Source organism: Drosophila teissieri, chromosome 3L (genome assembly GCF_016746235.2).
Source record: "Drosophila teissieri strain GT53w chromosome 3L, Prin_Dtei_1.1, whole genome shotgun sequence".
Lineage (NCBI taxonomy): Eukaryota > Metazoa > Arthropoda > Insecta > Diptera > Drosophilidae > Drosophila > Drosophila teissieri.
The window spans coordinates 6,209,348-6,229,869 of NC_053031.1; the positions used below are offsets into that span (position 1 = coordinate 6,209,348).

A 20,522-nucleotide genomic window follows, 5' to 3' on the forward strand; every position below is an offset into this window, starting at 1 on the left:
TGTTTTCTTAGAACGATCACTTTTTGAAAACGCCATTTGGAAATCCAAACAAAGAACGTTTACTTGTATTCTTTATTCTTCATCGTTAACATTTTTAGAATATTTTTCCCAGTGTTTGCCATAGGTAAACGTATCTTTGATGTATTTCTCCCCCTGTCTTCGGTGAAGATATAGAGTCAGAGACCTGCTTTATGACCAGGCCGAGTGGCAAGTTGCGTTCCCCACTAGAATGGCTGTTTATTGTATTCCTCTAAATTGTTGTTTATGTCTGCATTCAGACAGCAAACTGCAACTGCAGCTGCAACGGCGCTGGCACTGGCGATGGCAATGGCGATGCAATGGGAACTTGCAACTGCAGCAACATTAGCAGAGGTAGCAACATCAGCCAGCGACTCGTCAACAACCTGACAATTTGTGCTGTCTCCCGTCTGATGGCAAAGTGTGGCGTTGTTGTCTGTTTCAGACAGTTTGCTGTAGTGGCAGCAGCAATAAAAGTGCTAAAAAGTTTCATGCCCCCAGACTGCATCCTGTGCCAAAGTCCTGCTCCTTCTGCCGTTGATGTTGAAGTTCCTGGTGTCCACAGAACATTTTTTAATCTTTTAAAACTGAGCTGCATTGTTGTGCTGCGCAGTGTGCTGCTGCATTTGAAGTTGCGGAAAGAAGAGCGGAAGAATGCCAGAGAGAATGCCGCAGTCCACCCCCAAGAACCAACTGAATCCCAGTACCCGGCTATGTCCTTGCATATTCCTCGAGCCTAATGAGAGCATTATAACTTTGTGACAAACTTGGCTGTGGCTCTGAAGTTGGGAATGCGAGCTAAAGTACAAAAAAATAGTAGCTGCTACTGATGCTAATGAGAGAATGAGTTTTAAAGCACAAATTGTACTCATTAAAAATGAAATACAACGCAAGTTTTGTGTGCATCTCTGTAGAACGGACAGCAATCTTCTTGGACGGACACAACTCAGAATTTACAATGAAGTAATACCATCAACAAAAACAAATTTGTCTGCTCCCGCAATAAATCCAGTTTAGATCGTAAATCATGTTGAATGTTTTATATGATTTTTAAAAATTAAAGCGCATTTCAAGTTAGTTTAATGGCAGTCTCAGTTAGTTAAAGAATTTGTTTTGTTTCGTTTTGTTTTTATTTTTTCCTTCCCTCATGTTTTGCTTGCTATTCTGCTTTTCCCTCGTTTCATTCATAATTTCTGTCGCATATGTAACTGCGGGGGTTGCTTGGAGTGTCGCAGGATGTACCTGATATGTCCCTGGGGTTGCTGAAATGTGGAGGTGGGTGTTATGAGGAGGTTGAGGTGGGTGGCATAAGAAGGTGGGGGCGGTTGAAACAGAAACAGAACTTTGTCGCGTTGTCAAGCCTTTGTGGCTGTTTTCTATTTATGTTACGTTATGTTACTGCTACCTGACTGGGACTCCCTGACTTTTCCCACCATGTCTGATGTCTGGCTGGGTGTATATACACCTCCCACCTAGGCATTTCCTTCAGCATTTTACCACCCCCCCAGAATGTCTGCTCACGTACATAGAAATGACATCAGTGGCAGCCTGAGGCTCAGACTGCATCGTTGAGTGGGAAATTAAATACTTCAGTCGGATGTTTGGGGAAATTTCCGTTTCTTCCTCACGTTTCCAGCTGAAAAGTCAGTTAAAATTTGCCTCCGCTGCGTTCAAATATTCATACTCGATGCAAAGCAATTTGTATGGTTATTTAAATTGCATATTCCGCAAAATTCCTGCAAATTTATGACCCAACAGAGGCTTTCACTATTTGGATTTACTATCTGCCATTTCGTTTCTCCGACTCTCAACCCAACCCCCTTATTTTTTTTATTATCGCCCATTCAATTAGTCTGGCTCTAATGACATTTAGCCCGGCTCCCATGATAATCCCCCCATGGTCAGCTTCGGTTTCCACTGCTGCACTTTTGCCCCAATTTCCCATTGGTTGCCACCCTCCCCGGTTTTTCCACATTTCCGCCCCACACTTTGCGTTGCACTGCGCCAAAATTGCAATGGAAGCGATATAAAAGGCAACAAGGCATTGCAGCCTCATTTCGGCTTTCCTTTCCCTCTCAGTTTTTGTGCAGGGTATCAGGAATGTGGGGTATGCTGTGTTAGACGAACTTAATATTTTTTGAAGAAAATATGGCGATACGTTGATCGGAATAATTGAACCTTTAATATGTAATAAGAAAGATCTAATAGATTATTTTTTAACAAATAACAGTTTCCAAATGGAAAACCTAATTATAGTCAGTAGTTTGCAGGTATTTCATTTGGTACTAGGTATACACTAGTCTAAACACCCGAATACATAGTTTAATTTTTATTTTTTCGGACACCCTTTTGTTGCCTGTTCAGTTGTTGCGTGTAACACTTTTGCAGCTCCCCATCGCCTCCGACACCACCCCGCACCGCCCCTTGCAACAAATGTCACACGAATGTGGAGCACGTCATGTGTTTATGCATGCAAATGCAGCAAACACGTTCAACAAAAAAGCAGAAAAGAAAAGGATGTCTCTTTCTCCGATTCTCGATCGCGATTGTTGCCCACATGCCGAGTTGTATAAGAAGATTTTCGGTGCCGAGGGGGTGCGACATTACATTTTCGGTAATTTGTCTTGTTGACTTAAATGTGCGATACGTTCTGCCATATGTTGTCGACTAGCGATGGTAGAAAATGTGTTCACATGTTTCAAACGAACATGAAAAATCGAATGATTTGAAAAAAGATGGTTCTTAAAGCTAACATTGTGCATGCACAATTGAAAATCAGTAAAAACCTAAAAATATAGTAAGTGCTATTATAGAGATTTTAAATTCTGTTTCTTTCCCAAAGGCAGACTCGGAAATGCCACTTTAAACATTTCCATCTCTAACCAACGAAGCGATGGGCGAATGCTCCTAAAGACCAAAAACAGTGTCTGCGATAAGCGAACCCACCTCCTCCACAGACCATTAAATGCACTCCATCGATATGCATTTGTACATTTCACTCTTTTTTGGGTTTTGGGGTCAACTAACGACTCTCGAGCGTTTAAATTTTGTGTTGTCCGATAAGAGTCGACCGCATCTGATGGGTCGCTTCTGTTCCAACAGCGCCGTTCAGGCTTAATGGCTTATCAGCCGGTGGGCTGAAATACCGCTCCACCACCCCGGTTCCCTCTCTTCCCTTTCGTTCGTTGATTCCCTCACAAAACTTTTGGGTGTCGAAATCCCGCGCTTGACCCAATTGGAAGTGCGACGAGAGGGCCGGGACCCACACATGAGAAATGAGCTGCCAATGGCTACAAGACTTCGATTTGGGGAAAAACTTTGAGTAATTGCTGCACTCCACTCGCAACTCCACCTCCACCTCGAAAAATAGAACCTTACCCGCAGACTGTGCGAGGTATTTCCAAAAATAATGGAATGCCACCTCAAAGTTGAGATGTTGGAGTGGATTTAAAACATAGCCGCATTCTAGAGAAAAACATAAATATAAGTTATTAAGTGGACTAGTCACACGCTTTTACTAATCAAAATAAAATAAAAAGCTACAGCAATTAGCAGGATATCCTTTTGCCTTTGGATTATTTACTAATTTCTGGATAATTACACATTTATTCTTTCCATTTACGTTTCCTCACACTGAATTAAATTCCTTGCGAGTTGCGTGTATGGCAACATCAGGATTCAGGATACAGGCGTTGGTGCCCCATTGTGTGTGGCAATGGCTTTCGCTGTCGTCATGGCCATTCCACAATCGACAATCGGACGGCGTTGGTAACAGCGGCTTGACTGGGCTTTGCCTCCACTTAACTGGTCACTGGCGGCTTTTTAGCCTTTTTAGCCAAGTGCTGACGTCGCGGGGTCAGGAACAACAAAAAAAAAAAAAAAACAAAAAGCGTGTAAATATTGCCACCTCGTCACGGCGACGTCGTCGTCCTGGCGCCGTATCGCCATTTCCCGGAGCGCCTGTAATTTGCCACGTCCTTCGTCCTCTTGGTCCTTGGGGGGTGTTGTTTGCTGCCATCTAATCGCGAACAAATATTGTTTTAATACTGCAGCGAGCTTTCTTTAGTTTAGCTAGCCAGTCCGCCACACCCACTTCCAATTCCACATCCCTTTTCCTCTGCAGTCAGCTTAACCTGCAATTAAGTTTTCTCTGGCTATGAAAAGGCAACTCGTGTTATTTTTGACGAAAACTACGGCTGTTTGTACTACCAACAATTGTAACTATTACGTGTTCCCGTCGGCTTTAAAAGGAGGGAACCACTGCTGGAATTGTTATAAAGGAAATAACTTATGCTTTAATCCATTATCATACAGAAATCTGATACACCAAAAGATATTTTTCAATCCTGGAAAAAATGTTGTTAGGCCTGTGAAAATGACAAAAAGCTACTTATGCCACTGATTTCCATGCTAATCCCTCGAGACATTTGCGGTGAAATGCGGTCGGTACTTTTTTATATAGCCCATAAAACATTTAAACTTTTCGCAACCAATTCATTTCCCGAGGGAAAATCTTTAAACGTCATCTATAGCATGTTTGTTCGTTAGGAAATTTATTACTGCCGCACTCGGCGTGTTGAACTCACATTTTTCTTCATCAGCTCGATTTCGTCATCGTTCCGAACATTCCACGCCCCCATTTTGGTAACTTGTTTTCCGTTTTTTCTTCAACTTTTCCGGGTTTTCTTTCCCTTTTTTTTGCCGTCCTGACACGAAATAAACTCCGCTTCTGAACTAACCCCGCCTTAATCCTTGTTTCTGTAATTTTGTTGCCCATTTTGTTGTGCCATTCACGCTGTTGTTTCTCACACGGTAATTAGATTTCTGGGTTATATTTGGTTGTTTGCAAATTTATCCAAGTCTTCCCTTTGACAGCGCTTCTTTTTATTTAGCGAACTAATTACGTGTCTCTGGATTGCCGCCTGTTAATTCCAAACAATCCCCCACCCCAGCCCATCTTGTTCGTAATAAAAATCATAACTTTTAACTTGTAGCCACATACAAATATTTCATTAAAATAAACGCGAATAAGCCACAGGATGTCTGGTTGGTTTGGTTGCCATCCCGCGACCGCAGGCGTCTGCGGAGGTGGGAACCCATTAAAGTAATGAGCTCATCTCGTGATGTTGCAACACGCCCCTTCCCATTTACATCCTACATTCCCTTCAGGGTCCTGCCTTTTCGCTGTTTGCTCATGGTTTGCGCCCCACGCCCCACGGAGGTTGACAAACCCAGACCACAGAACACACGCGCTCATCATTGGAGGCAACACCCCATCTCGGATTCAAGTGTTATGCGTTATGATCACGCAGCACTTCCGGTTCCCTGCCTCTTGGGTATTCATCAATGGATTAGGATTCCAATAAAATGTATCAATAGAGTGCATATATCTAAAATATTGATTTGTGTTAACCCAAGTTATCAGGATTTTGTGCGAGCAAAAGTTGTTTCTAGGCAAAGGATATCTGCCATTCGGTTCCAAAGCTGTTTCCTTCATTTTGAAAGTTTTTTCCACGGTTTTCCCTTTCATAACCCTCACGTTCACAGACAACAGCAGAAACTGCGTGAAATTGTGCGTTACAAGGAGGTCACGCCCCCAAAAAGGCGCCCTAGACAAAACACGTTCCTTTAGCTCCTCTTTTTTTCATCTTAACCCTTCGGTGCCCTGCTGGGAATCGGGGATTGTTTGGCGGCAACAAATAAATCTGCCAATCTGAACCAACCAGGCACTGGGAATACCCTACTGTAAGCTTGGGCCACATACATAAAACTCTAGGGATACCCTACTTGGAGCTTTGCTTTACGGTTTGCATGGCCTAGATTAAATGGGATTTAACGGAATATAAGGAAAGGCTGAAAATGAGTTTAATGCAGAGTTTTTCGCACAGCACTAAAAGCCCTTATTTACTGCAGGGTGTACAGAATATAATAGGGGTTTTTTCCATGCAATTTTTGATTTTATCTCCCGCGTTGTTTTTAGTTATTGTGTACACTTTTTTTTTGCCCAAGTACGTGACTTTTTTTAATTGTGCATACAAACTGTAAAGCTGCTCCCTTTCAACCTCCTACTGTCCCCCGTTTTTTCTCTCACCCAGTCCATGTATATATAACTTTAATCTCCATATGGCTGCGGCTGCTCACGCCATCTGATTGATTTTTGTCACATGAACTTGTCACACTGGCCCTGAAGTCGGTCAGCATACATAAAACCATATTAATATATCTACACTTGAGCGAAAAGCCTATAAAGAAATCGTGTAATAAATATAAATAACAATTTAGCTTATACATGATTACATTTATAAATATAATAAAGTATCTACTTGGGTAATTGTGAGGGGATCTGTAATCACTTCATGTGGCACCCTTAATACCCTATTTTTCTCAGTGTTGTCGATGTGGGGGAAGCTTTCATTGCTCCGGCTTGTGATTATTGCTTCTAGTTCATTTGTTTAATGGTCTCGGAGGCAGGGAGCGGAAATCGTTACACTGCCAAGTCCAGACCCTCGTAAATAGAATCTCTGGGGCAGATCTGATCCGTACCAAGAGAGTTCGTGGGAGTTGGTAATAGATACTTGCATAAATAAATTGATTGGTCCCTTATATCTGGCTGTCAACTTCCCATTTGCTTATGGCATAAATTAGCTTAATTTATGTGCTCTTTCATTAGCTCCCATTTCAATTTGGGCATCCACAGACAAAGTTCAATTAATTCCAGCTTCAAAGAAGTAATTTCCTGTAAATTGATAGTCATGAATTACACTTGCATATTTGAATTTCACCAGTAATTTTTTCCAATTAAATAACTTTAAATAAATGGTATTTAATACGTAATTGGCTACAAAATATTTCGCTTGTCTGATAAACAATTTTATTTTCGTGATATGTCATAATTTCATCAACATTCCAGTTTTAATGCCAATTCATTTTTTGCTTTTGTGGACTTTTCCCTTGATGCATTATTAATGAATTCACAGAAACAGGGATAAATGTATAAAAATTGTTATTTGTTTGCTGGCGGGGAAACGCTTACAGTACGTGCCAATAAGCACTATGATATATTTATGTTTTCATTTATTTATGGCGCTCTAAAGTAAAGAGCAATTTAATATTGAAGCCAGTCGAACGAGTTAAATCAAATGTTTTATGCAACAAATTCCATTTCGTTGTCACGTCAAAGTCACTGAAATGGGTAGTATTTCATTCACTTGGGGCATATACATAAATCGAGAATTTATTGTGTTCTTCATTACTTAGACGAAGGCAATTTCATTGGCACACATTTCCCTTCCGCACCAACAGATGTCCGTATGTATGTCCGTATATATTTTATTTGATTCGGGTAATTCCTTTAGAAAATGCGAAGAGGACTAATCGATAGCACGTGACGCTTAAAGGTGAACGACTGTGTCACTGCGGGTTGAACGCACAGATAAGACAAAAGTCGGCGGGGAAATTGGGGAGCGTGGCATCGGCATCCACAACCACATTCACATCCACATACACACACATCTACGGCAACAGGATGACAACGAGGACGTCACACAAATTGACTTTTTAAGTAGGCAACAATGTGGCTACAGCTGACGAAGGACGAAGGACGACGGCGATGGTGGGGATGCGGCATAATAATAATGGAGCGCAATAAAAAAATGTGGGCGAAACAGAACCATTTTCCATTTCCATTCTGCAGCAACCACCACCAAAAACACGCCCCCTTATCAAAGACGCTCCACATTTCTCAGACTGTGTGTGTGTGTGTGTGTGTGTATAGGACTGTCATCGGGAAATGACGGCATTACGGCATTTACAGTTAATGCCTTTATGTCCTCGAGGATTTGGCCCGACATGCGGTTGGTTTTGGGACTCCCCAGGGGAATCACATTCTTTTTTGCATAATATAATATTTGATTTTATTAGGCAGTGGTGAGACCATTTCCGCAACTATTTTGGGGGCACATTGTTAATTTGGCCAAAATGTAGTTCAAATGTCTGTTTTAAAATGCCAGCTAAAATATAATCGAAACTGGGCTGGAATAAATTGAATAAATTCAAAGACTCTGATCACATTTGTTGTGCTATTTATTTGTACAACTTTAAATGTAAATTAAGAGTGGAACGATTCTGATTAGGATTTACAGGCACTTTGATTTACATTTGCTCCCACACTGACTTAAATTAGTTTATATTGGTCTGAGGAACTCGATTTGTTGACCTACTATTTCGCATTTTCATCTTGACACAACCAAACAGGCATCATAACTGCCAAGTTTTCACATTCGTGCTGCTGACTTTGTAGCGCATTCAAAGCCACAATATCCAATTAAGTATTCATTTAGTTTTGTCAACTTCCACAATGGTTATTTATTACTCATGTGCAACAACACAGCCCTCCCACAACCCACAACACACCATACGTATGCATACGTGTGTACGCCCAAAAACCCCCAAAAGTAAACTAGAAAATTACATTTTCATGTCACACACACACGACGCGCACACACAAAGAAATAAAACCGAATCGCTGTCAGCGGTGGAAAACCCGAGAATTGGTAACTGGCAACTCTGCTTTTCATTTGCTGGCCATCAACCCATCAACTATGATATATTCGTATACTTTTTCGATTCCAACCCAACTCTTTGCCCGCAATCCCCAATCGACCATTTGCTTTCGGTTTCTGATATACCAGTGCATTGTGGTCATAAATCGCTCGTTTTTGCGGCACAGTCTCCACAGCCCCTGTGTGTCACCTGTCCTTCTGTGGAGAAAAAGAGTTAAAGTGTGAATATTATTGGGCAGAGGGATTTTATGGCATTTACATTTGAGAACAATGTTTATACCCTAAACAAAAATGACACATAAATGAAATATATTCAGAAGTACTCATGATATCCCTTTCAGGATAAGCCAGAGTATATTAGACTGTCAAAACGACTATGACCATTATATAGTTTTTATTCATCGTAGACTTACTTTGTTGAACAACAATGAAGAACACTCATTCATCTTTACAAGCTGTTGATAACATTACTAGCATATTACCCTATCACTGTATCCCATCGCCAGCCCATCAACTGTTGCTCGTTCTTTGTTGAACGATGGGTAATAAAAAATAATCCAGTCACTGACTTTTAAAGTACATCATCTCGTAAAGCCACGTACATAATTGTATAGAATTTCCCAACATTATTGCAGCTTCAATGCTGGCTACTCTGTTTCGTTCACTTCGACCCCAAAATGTAAAGGTTGCTTGACCTCCGTGGAACTTTTCGCTGTTGTTTTTGCACTTTTTGCTGTTGTTGCTGGGCGGACGGGTTCATGAACTCGCCGAAAAACAAACTTTGACTTTTTATGGGCAAACGAACGCAAATCCATTCAAACTTTTGTGCTTGTTGTTGGCGGATTTTAAAGCGTCACACATTGTGTGTGTTTATCAAGTTGAAGGGACAATAAATGCAGACGTCGCGCCGACAAAACGCAGACAGTTTAAATGTCCTGGCACAATTTCCACACTCTAGTCACTGTCAAGTCAGCCACACTTTCCACCATTTTCATTCTGGTTCGCATTTTGGTGCTTATGCACAATGCACTGCAAGAAACATGGAAAACAACTAATAAACATTTATCACATCATTTTGATAAGGTTTTTAAGTTGAACCCAAATGTTTGTAGCTCAATAAATTTCTTTAAAAAGATAGCGCCTGAATTTGTGTAAATGATCTTACTTTAGGGATGATCATTCGACTAATTGCCCCATTTTCCTAGTGCACTTTCTTTGTTTGCCAAGGGCTCACTTGAGTCTCGGGCTTAACATGGCTTTAATAATTGACGGCACGCCATGCCAGGCGGGCCGGAACAATGTCAGGATATTAGCTAATGCCGCAAATGCATCCTGGCAACTGCCAGCATAGCGACAATTTCATGCCAGCTGCGCACACACAACAAATGCGCAACAATAACAATTAAAATTGGAAACTGCAGCAGCTATATCTAGATTGTCAGGGGAGTGTCCTCAGCGCAGGAAGAGCCCGGCCCGACCATCGAGTGGTTCAACCTTGGCCAAACAGCACAACACGCCCATGCCATCCCCATTCACATCCTCATACTCATCCGCATCCTCGACTCTGCTCTGCATTGGAGACCATAATTATCCAATTGAACAATAAACAGATGCCTGCCAGGCTTGAGTCAATAGACAATGGCTGCGGCGGAGTGAAGTTGAGCCTGCCCAGCTGGCATCCTTTCAAATGGTTGTTGCTGCTGCTGCTGCAGTTGTTGCAGCGGTTGATGTTGCTCCTGCATTTGCTGTATTGTGGTCATTGTGGCATCGTCGAAAGGTTGTGTGCAACTACTGTCCTCCGGCAGTGGAGAGTGATGAGTTTTGCAGGGCAGAAGTAGTGTTGTCTCTTGGGGATCTTAATTGAGTTAAACGGGAGTGTGGCTCAAAAAATATATTAAATATCAGAATAAAAATGGAATTAAAATAGATATTTCGGGATATACTCATTTTGAAAAGCTTTAATTTTCCCCTTTTTTCCTTAATTTGAATGGAAAGAGATAATTAAATGCCAATTTTATTGCTTGTTTTATAGGCTTTTATACCTTTTAATGCCAATTAAAAGTTATATGACAGCAGCGCAAATTAAATTCTAATGACAATTGCAAAGAATTTACCTATTTGTTATAAATTCTGTGTTGAATGGTAACACAGAATTTATAACAAATAGGTAAATTCATAAGCTGAACGAATAAAGCCAATTAAATCCGACAAGTTCTATTTAATTGAATATGCGTATCTCTGGGCATCTCTAGTACAAAAGGGGCTGATGAACCCAAAAGCAGCTATGCAATGGAATAGGTTGTAGGGAATAGGACTAGGACATACTAGGGGATTTTAGTGCATAAGCTGAATTCGCCTGTCCTGCCGGCCAAGTCAAGTGTAATAATGTGCCAAAAACGTTTAGGAAGCCACAGGATGTCGGACAATTGGCAAAAGGCAACTGTCGTCCGGCTGAGTGGACACGGGTCAGTGGACTGAACTGAACAGTGGACACAGGACACAGGACACTGCCTGCATTCCTTTGTCTGGGCGAAAATGTTTATTTAATGAATATTTATTAACACTAACTAATTTTGGTTTTCTCCGCTTTGTTTGCTCCCATTTTGGCTCACAGGTGACTGACGACCAGGACGGCCAGCAATGTGCAGACGGTCGCTGGCTGAAATTGCTGGCAGGACTCAGAACCAGACCGCAAGGATCAACGCAATCAAGGAGCAGCAGTTGCAGCTGTGAATGCATCGGCAACTGACAACCGGCTACTGGCTACTTTTTATATATATAAATCCAGAACGAAATGCGTTTTTGCAGCTCGGCCAACAAGAAGATCATCACACAGATAGCAGCTGATAGATGAACTAATGCAAATGCCCTCCAATTGCAGCTTTTGATGCAAACTTAAGGCAGGGGCCCAACACACAGAACCCAACTTGACTGATAGTTTAAACTACTTACTATAAAGTAATCGAACAACATAGATACGAAACAAAAGGGCTGCAACAACTTTTTAATTACTGTTAAGAACAACTCGTTAATTGCCAAATATGTGTTGCCTGATCTAAAGCTGAACAAAACTACGAAACATATATAATACATATATATATATTAATAATAAAACATAAATCCACTAACCCAAAACCGCCACGAAAAGCTCAAGATCAAGAGTTGACGCCAGGAGACACTTGCATAAGCCATGGGCAACAAATGCTGCAGCAAGCGACAGGATCAGGAACTGGCACTGGCCTATCCCACTGGGGGCTACAAGAAATCCGACTACACCTTTGGCCAGACGCACATCAACAGCAGCGGCGGCGCCACAATGGGCGGCGTTCTCGGCCAGAAGCACAACAACGGCGGCTCCCTGGACTCGCGCTACACTCCCGATCCCAATCATCGGGGGCCGTTGAAAATCGGCGGAAAGGGCGGCGTTGACATCATCAGACCTCGCACCACACCAAGTGAGTACTTCTCCAAACAAAAAGTCACTCCAATATGCTTATTATCTATCTTAGAATCTATGACTTGTATGATGCATACGGGTTATAGTTAGTTCGGTTAGGATTCCAACCAGGATTCTAACTTACTTTAGTCAGAGGATCGAGGTTATAAAGCTTACAGCTACGAGTCTTAAATCCGTTGCCCCCAATTTTTTCACAACTTTAAGCACTTCCATATAAATTAAGCTGGGGCTGTTGGATTTTCACTGTTTGTTTACGTATTATCATGCATTAGTAATTAGCTGTTGGCCGTTAGTCTCTCCTGGGCCGCGGGTGGAGTGATAATTCCAGCTTTTAATTAGCAATTTGACTTTTTGCCTGCCACAGAAATTGGCTTTTACCCGCTGGTTGGCCTTGTGTTTGCATAATGTGGCAGTCAGGCAGGCAGGGAGACAGCCAGCCAGCCAGCTAACTAACCTGCCACATAACCAGCGTTCATCCAAGTCACCAGTGCCATGGCTCCGTAGAACCCCACTTCCATAATTAGAGTTCCCCTCCCAGGAGGTTCAGAGGTGGAGTCAAGTCATTTGCCAGGTGGCGGCAGCGCCATTCTCATATTTGCAGTAGTAATACGATGAGAGTCGTTAACCTTGACCACTTCTCGGGTGCGTGGCCCAGAAATGGAAGGCAAAGGGGTCGGATCGGGTGGGGTTGGTCTTGGTGTTGGTTTAATGCCACCTTGACGGCGATATTGCATTCCATATGACACGACATTGCGTTTACGAGACCCCAGGGAGTTGGCCAAGGAGTTGCAGCTGGCAAGGAGGATTTTCAAGCGGCAGTTTCTAGCAAAAGGGCTGGGGTTTGTTGCTATATTTGCACAAGAAAATTGTAAGGTTCAGTACAGGAAATTGAAAGGGGTAGAGAAATTAGCAATGCAAATAGAGGGGGCTCCATATAAAATAAGCACATATTTTTATACCAAGCATACTATGAAGTCATTAATTCAAGCTTAAACTGCTCTTAAGAATCTTTAGGTTTTGTAGCCACCAATACAACTACTTAAATATATAAATTTAAAAGCTTAGCGTTCTTCCTTCAAAAATCTGTCACATTGGGTTACCATTGAATTGGCGGTATTATTTTGATCTGACCTGTCTTTTGTGGAGAAGGCAGACCTCGCTGGCAGCCGATTAACTGCTGGCATTTCTATCCGTGACATGACAGTACTGCCTTATAGCCTTATAGCATATATGGTCGTAAAGCCGCTTAGGTCGTGTAAACCCATCGAGAGGTTGAGTGCTTGGCCAGTGATTTGTGCCGACTTTGTCAGCACGAACTTTGCATTCGGCATTTGGCATGGATGTTGGTGATGATGAAGGGGGGTTCGGTGATCCAGAAGGGTCAAAAGGGGGATGGGCGGGCAGGCGTTGCAATGGAGGGCAGCGAGCGGCCAAGGCAACTGAACTGGCAAGCGGCGAGAGCCGTTTATTTATGCGTTGCCTCGATGTGAGCTAAATCAATTAGCCAAATGCAAGTCAGTGCCAAAAATTGTGGCTTGGCAGCATTTTCCATGCACGAATTGAAAATGTTTCGTTGTTTATGGCCCCGGCCACCAAAAAAGTATGCTATCCAATTTGCAATTTGCATTTGGCGCCCCCTCAACTCTCCCATACTTGAACTCATTAGATTCTAATTAAGTTTCGGTCATGGCTGGCAAATTGGTTAGTCAAAATAGGCAAGGAAAATGAAAAAAAAAAATATTATTTCCCAATTTGTCGCCATAAATTGCAATTTGAGGACGCAAATCAAATTTGCCCAGCCAGACGAAAATTGCCACTAACTCGACACAACCTCGCTTGGCTCATCCTCTACACACTTTACACTTTTTTCATAATTCCAGCCGGTGTTCCTGGTGTCGTGCTCAAGCGCGTTGTCGTGGCCCTGTACGACTATAAATCCCGCGATGAATCCGATCTGAGCTTCATGAAGGGTGACCGCATGGAGGTCATCGACGACACCGAGTCCGATTGGTGGCGCGTCGTGAACCTAACCACCCGGCAGGAGGGCCTCATCCCGCTCAATTTCGTGGCGGAGGAGCGAAGCGTTAACAGCGAAGAGTAAGTGCCTGTGTATATTACATTTTAAGTTATTTTGGGTACTTTTCACAAGAGCTAAGCAGAATCACTTTAATCTCAACCTAGTGTTATGATTTAATATTAAGCAACATCTTCTATTCCCAGCTGGTTCTTTGAGAACGTGCTGCGAAAGGAGGCGGACAAATTGCTGCTGGCCGAGGAGAATCCTCGTGGCACTTTCCTCGTGCGACCCTCTGAGCACAATCCCAATGGCTACTCGCTGTCGGTGAAGGATTGGGAGGATGGACGTGGATACCATGTGAAGCACTACCGCATCAAGCCGCTGGATAACGGCGGCTACTACATAGCCACCAATCAGACGTTCCCCTCGCTTCAGGCCTTGGTCATGGCATACAGCAGTGAGTATACAGCTTTCGAACAGTGTGAGACTGTTAAACCTATTAATTAATTTCCCTATCTCTGAAGAAAACGCTCTTGGCCTGTGTCACATATTGTCGCGTCCCTGCCCCAAACCGCAGCCCCAGATGTGGGACTTGGGCCCGGAATTGCGTGATAAGTACGAGATTCCGCGCTCAGAGATTCAGCTGCTGCGCAAACTGGGACGCGGCAACTTTGGCGAGGTCTTCTACGGCAAGTGGCGCAACAGCATCGATGTGGCGGTCAAAACACTGCGTGAGGGCACCATGTCCACGGCTGCTTTCCTCCAGGAGGCCGCGATTATGAAGAAGTTCCGCCACAACCGCCTGGTGGCCCTCTATGCTGTTTGCTCGCAGGTAAGTGCTATAAATATATTTTGATTGATGTGTATTAACTTGAAGTATGATTTCTTTGCAGGAGGAGCCCATTTATATCGTGCAGGAGTACATGTCCAAGGGCAGTCTTCTGGACTTCTTGCGCGAGGGCGATGGTCGCTACTTGCACTTCGAGGATCTCATCTACATAGCCACCCAGGTGGCCAGCGGCATGGAGTATCTGGAGTCCAAGCAGCTCATCCATCGGGATCTGGCAGCCCGTAATGTGCTGATTGGAGAGAATAATGTGGCGAAGATTTGTGATTTTGGATTGGCGCGTGTTATCGCGGATGACGAGTACTGCCCCAAGCAGGGATCCCGGTTTCCGGTTAAGTGGACGGCGCCCGAGGCGATCATCTACGGCAAGTTCTCGATCAAATCGGACGTGTGGTCCTACGGCATTCTGCTGATGGAGCTGTTCACGTACGGACAAGTGCCCTATCCGGGTATGCATAGTCGCGAGGTGATTGAAAACATCGAGCGCGGTTTCCGCATGCCGAAGCCAACGAATCATTACTTCCCGGACAACATTTATCAGCTGCTGCTCCAGTGCTGGGATGCTGTGCCCGAGAAGCGGCCGACATTCGAGTTTCTGAACCACTACTTCGAGTCCTTCTCGGTCACGTCGGAGGTGCCGTATCGAGAGGTGCAAGACTAAACAGAGTCCAGCCTATTCACACACATCACCTACACTCTCTCACACGCATACACACACGTACGATATATATATATATAGTATATAAAGTTATACATATATTATACATTTATATGCATATTTACTATAATTCTTAAGACTTTTTAATGGCATAGTTGCATACCAACCAACCAACACACATGAACTCTATATGTATGGTATATGTATGTGTTTAAGCGTATCTAAACAATTCAGAAACCAACTACAAAACAAAAAAAAATCAACAAAACACACAAAAAAACCTAAGATCGGAAAACAAAATTTTATATTTTACACGCAAAACTATTTTATAATTTATATACCTAACTGTATGTACTATGGAAATAGAAAGTATTTAACTAGTTTTTTAAGCTTAACAAGAAAAAGTAAGGGGCCGATAAATGATACCAAGAAATCAAGAACAGAGCAAGAAAGAAATTGAAGGCAACTCTATTGAATTTCAAATCGAATACAGCTACAATTTAACGCTACTTTAATCGGTGCTTAGGTTTTATGTATAAACAATCCAATCCAATCTACAACTAGAACTTTTTGATCTTAACCTCCCTCTGCTGAATACTTTCTTCTGATACTTTCCACACACACGACTATCAACTAAGCCAAGTATTATTTGACTCAATCAAACCGTATCAAGAAATCGAACATTTACGCAAAACAAATTGTTGCTAATGAGAAACTCCAATGATGGCATTTACTTATAAGGTGGCGTCCACCCCTCGTCTCTACTTCCAAGTCAGAAATCTACACGATCTATCACCCGAAACATAATAAGTTGCTTCTTCCTCGAGTAGGTGAGGATAGGAAAAAAAATAAGGAAAGGAAAATTGCATTTTGTACAAATCAATGAAAAGAAGAGAAAAAAGCATTTGACATATTTCGTTGTTAGCAATTGAACCAATGAATGTTTATAGTACATTTAAGTTTATGCCAAAATTATTGTTTATTCTTTGTTCGTATACTTAAGCACAAGCAACACAATTGGGCACTGTCCATGTAGTCTAGATATATCTATTGATGTATAACCTGCAGCGTTGGCCCGCATTTAGTTCCTCTCCAGACCTGCTGTTCCTTGCGCGTGCAGCCCAAATCAATAGCCCGACTCAAGCCATACGGATAAACTGCTATCTTAAGGGTTTCAAATGCAAATTATCAGACGATAACGATTCTAATCGATCAATGTATCAACCAATCAGAACACACACACATCTATTCTAGCTTCTAGATGACCGACACGAACGTATCCAGACACTAGAACACACATGTATCGAACATCGATTGAGGAGACCTTATTTAATTTATTTGATTTTTGTTATAATTTTAGTTTGTCGTTCATCGATATAGTACATATAGCATATATTGTGTTGGCCATTGTGTGCACATTCTGTAGCATAAAACCAAAGTTTAGCATTTCGTATTGAGATATATGTATTTGTAAAGAAGATTTATACGGCAACTCAAAGCATTTCACACGTAAACACAGACAGAGATCAGTTTATAGGATAACCACGCTTAAAACTAACAAGAACAACAAACCAACCAATCATTGTATGAAATGGCATTCAACGTAATCACAACGGAATCACTGCAAATAATTAATTAAAATATTGTTATAATTCACAGGCAAAACTGAAATTGTTTAGTGTAGTTGATGAATTTTTGTATATAAACTTGACATAACGTGTAGAAATAAACGAGAAATTTAATTGAATGATAATACCGAACTAATAATTAATAATTTTTTGGCAGCTGAAAAACAAACAGCCGTTGGCGGCGCAAGCGGCACGCGAGGCATTAACTCCACAACAAGAACAAAAATAAAAATTTCACAAATTTTGTATACAAACTGCGGCAATCAAATTGAAAGATTTACAAAATTTTTCAGCCTTTGCCTGGGTAGGCGTGTTGCATGCGCTGACAGCGGTTTTTGCCTGATAACACACGAATAGCAATGTCTGATGAATAATTATAGTATAACAACTGCGAATTGTCATGTACTGCGGATAATGGTTCAGCACGCAGATTCAAATATGAATGAAAACTGAATTTAGCTGATGTAAAATGATAGAAATGTGTCCGTTAAGTCGGTTAGGTGTGTAATGCATAATACAAATAATAATGATAATAACTAATAAAATTGAAAAATATGTAATAACTAAGAACCGCTTGTTTTATTGGGGCCTGATTAAGAATTTGGAAATAAATTGTTTATATGATTTCCCACTTACTTACCATCTTTTAAATTATAATTTCATGATTAAAACAATGATAAGTAAAACTCACTGTCGGCTTTGTTGTTTTTGCTCTTTTGGATACCAAAAAAGTTGAAGAAATTTTATTGTTCCTTTACACATAAATCTAATTGTATGTGGATAATGAAATCGTTTCTGTTTAAAAATTTTCAAAGGCAAAATTGTACATAATATGTAGTTCGTTATGCTTGTATATGTATATATATTATTAATTCAATAACTCTTTTTCGTAATCCATGAAGTGCGCTAAAAAGTAAACGTTTCTGTGTTGCAAATGCACTTTAGTTTCAATTGCATTTCCTTGTTCGACATCTACTTACTTTAAACGCATTTAAGTAGACAGACGGCTTCTACTTCGAGAGAGAGACTAGACGATCTTCTACATCCTGTGTTTATGTTCGTGTATGGTGTGTGGTGTGTATCCGATATGAATATCCAATTTTAATTAATATTTCAATGGGTAAAACAGTTCTGTACGACTTAATTGCTCTATTTGTTTATTGTATGTACAATAAATTCGTATTACTCTTATTTATTGTTTGGCATTCGTATTTGGGACCTACGAACGTTGCTGACTATTTGATTTGATCTGTTATTATGGGTTTAGACAACTTTTAAAAGTTTTCCAAACCCACTGTGATCAAACAAATCGCTAGATGCCTGGATATACTCCAGTGGAAACAGATTAACAGTTGTATTAGTTGTAGGAATGTTGGGTGTACCATATGAGTACAACTGTTCATAATGAGAGTTATTAAAGTCCTATAAAGTTTTAATTGGTTTTGAACAACAGTAACTCTATTTTATACGGGCTAACCTGATCACGTCTTAAAGGTAAATTTGCATAGCTAAGTATACAGCAATATCTCAAGTCATCAGATTCATCCATAATTAACAGGGTAACCATCTTAATGATAAACATTTACAAAACGCATTCGTCAACAATTCTATGGAATATTTTTTTCCACAAGGGCCCGTTTTCTTAGTTCAGTTAATCAATTTAATATTGAAATAAATAATTATCTTTAATAAAATACCTAATAAAAGTGGGAAAATGCTTTAACTTTTAACTTGCATGTACATAAGGAAAGGGACCTTTGTGGAATATTAAGTGAAAAACAATAATCTGTGGCTCGCTCAGTTCCTGAAAATACAAAACCAAACCAACCATTTTTGACTATTTCAAATGTTATAATTCGAGACTTTCAAAACTGGTTGGTTTTAGAATTTTCACCCGAACGACCGCACATCATATGGTGTGATTTGACTAGTTTTTTGCAGGCTGTAGGTATTTTACTTTGATTTTTGTGTTGTTTGGTAAACTTGAGTTGCACCTCTAGATCCTACATTTAATATTTAGAATTGCATCCTCTGGTCGTAAAGCTACAAATATTAAACTCTATTTTCGCCTCGTATGAAACTAGTCTAGGTTTGTATCTTTGTATCTATTTGACCTCAGATCCCTCGTTTCTTTCGTGAAGGATCTGCAGTCGGCTAACGCATTCGAATCGCACTTATCGGTGTTATGAACTAAGATTTTTGATTCTTTTGAATCGTTGTTTCCGTTGGTTGTGGTTTTGTTTTTGTTTTTATGTTAAAACGCTCTGCACAATTATGTATTTAACTAATGCCTAATAACCCCAGGAAAATGCATTGCATTCCCTAACAAAAAATGCATAACCAGCTTTCATTCCCTAAAGGAAAGTAACTCTAAAATATGCATCTCGGGGGAGGAGGGCTATGGGAATTTGAGATACACATTTTTAAGCTGGACGTCAGAGTTACCCAGCCTTTGAAAATGAGAAGCCATATTTTCGACTGCACAAAAAAAGAGCGTGTTCAAAACCCTTTTTTCCTATTGATATTGGTATATGCATTTTTTCGAATGAAATGCAAGTATGATACATATTCCTGAAGTATTTTTATGCAATCTCGTTAAAAGGATATTTTTCCACCATTGTGCAGGACATTTTGGAGTCGACGAGGCCGAATCATTTGTGATCTTAAGCTGATTTACATGGCTGATGAGATCTGCTGCCCCTGCTGATAGAGTTGATCCTGCTGCTGCGGCTGTTGTTGCTGCTGCTGCTGTTGTTGCTGCTGCGGCTGGAACTGCTGCTGCTGCTGCATCTGCTGCTGCGGCTGTTGGTACTGCGGCTGTTGCTGCTGCATCTGCTGCTGCGGTGCCAGTTGCAACGGGGGCGGTGTGTTGCCAATTGCTGCCGCAGCTGCTCGGGCATTTTGCTGCGTTGTGGCCTCGTTGGTCTTCAGGAAATATGTTATTAAATCGATGGGCAGCGGGAACACAATCGTCGAGTTCTTCTCCGCAGATATGGTGTTGAGTGTCTGAAGTGATTACAACGCATAAATCAGTATTAAATCTCTGCTAAGTCGCAGATAAGCAACCCACCTGAAGGTAGCGCAGTTGGAGGGCAGCCGGCGAATCGCCAATCACCTCGGATGCCTCGCGAAGAGCCCTCGACGCCTTCTGTTCTCCTTCGGCGGCGATGACTTTGGCACGGGCTTCCCGGGCGGCTTCTGCCTCCGCGGCCATGGCACGTTGCAGTTGCACCGGCAGACGCACGTCCTTGCTGCTCGGTCGATGGAGAAAATGAGATTAGCCGGCGTGACTTGCAGATGCGGAAATTTCGCTAACTCAAAGGAGGTGCCATTCTT

General features: G+C 41.5%; 2 protein-coding genes across 10 annotated transcripts in view; one reads left to right on the forward strand and one right to left on the reverse strand.

The window, feature by feature from the left end:
• LOC122618131 (tyrosine-protein kinase Src64B) overlaps positions 1 to 16,616 on the forward strand; it is a 33,205-nt gene extending 16,589 nt beyond the window's left edge. For all 3 annotated transcript variants that reach the window (XM_043794274.1, XM_043794273.1, XM_043794275.1), the window contains 5 exons: positions 11,194 to 12,034; positions 13,917 to 14,133; positions 14,257 to 14,510; positions 14,578 to 14,885; positions 14,947 to 16,616. In XM_043794274.1, the coding sequence (XP_043650209.1) occupies positions 11,770 to 12,034; positions 13,917 to 14,133; positions 14,257 to 14,510; positions 14,578 to 14,885; positions 14,947 to 15,561 (1,659 nt within the window). In that variant the 5' untranslated portion in view covers positions 11,194 to 11,769 and the 3' untranslated portion in view covers positions 15,562 to 16,616. The remainder of the gene's footprint in view (positions 1 to 11,193; positions 12,035 to 13,916; positions 14,134 to 14,256; positions 14,511 to 14,577; positions 14,886 to 14,946) is intronic.
• A 1,328-nt stretch (positions 16,617 to 17,944) lies between these two features.
• Positions 17,945 to 20,522, reverse strand: part of LOC122618133 (band 7 protein CG42540) — a 36,118-nt gene continuing 33,540 nt past the window's right edge. For all 7 annotated transcript variants that reach the window (XM_043794280.1, XM_043794279.1, XM_043794282.1 and 4 more), the window contains 2 exons: positions 20,257 to 20,437; positions 17,945 to 20,192 (listed from right to left, as the gene is read on the reverse strand). In XM_043794280.1, coding sequence (XP_043650215.1) covers positions 19,860 to 20,192; positions 20,257 to 20,437 — 514 coding nt within the window. In that variant the 3' untranslated portion in view covers positions 17,945 to 19,859. The remainder of the gene's footprint in view (positions 20,193 to 20,256; positions 20,438 to 20,522) is intronic.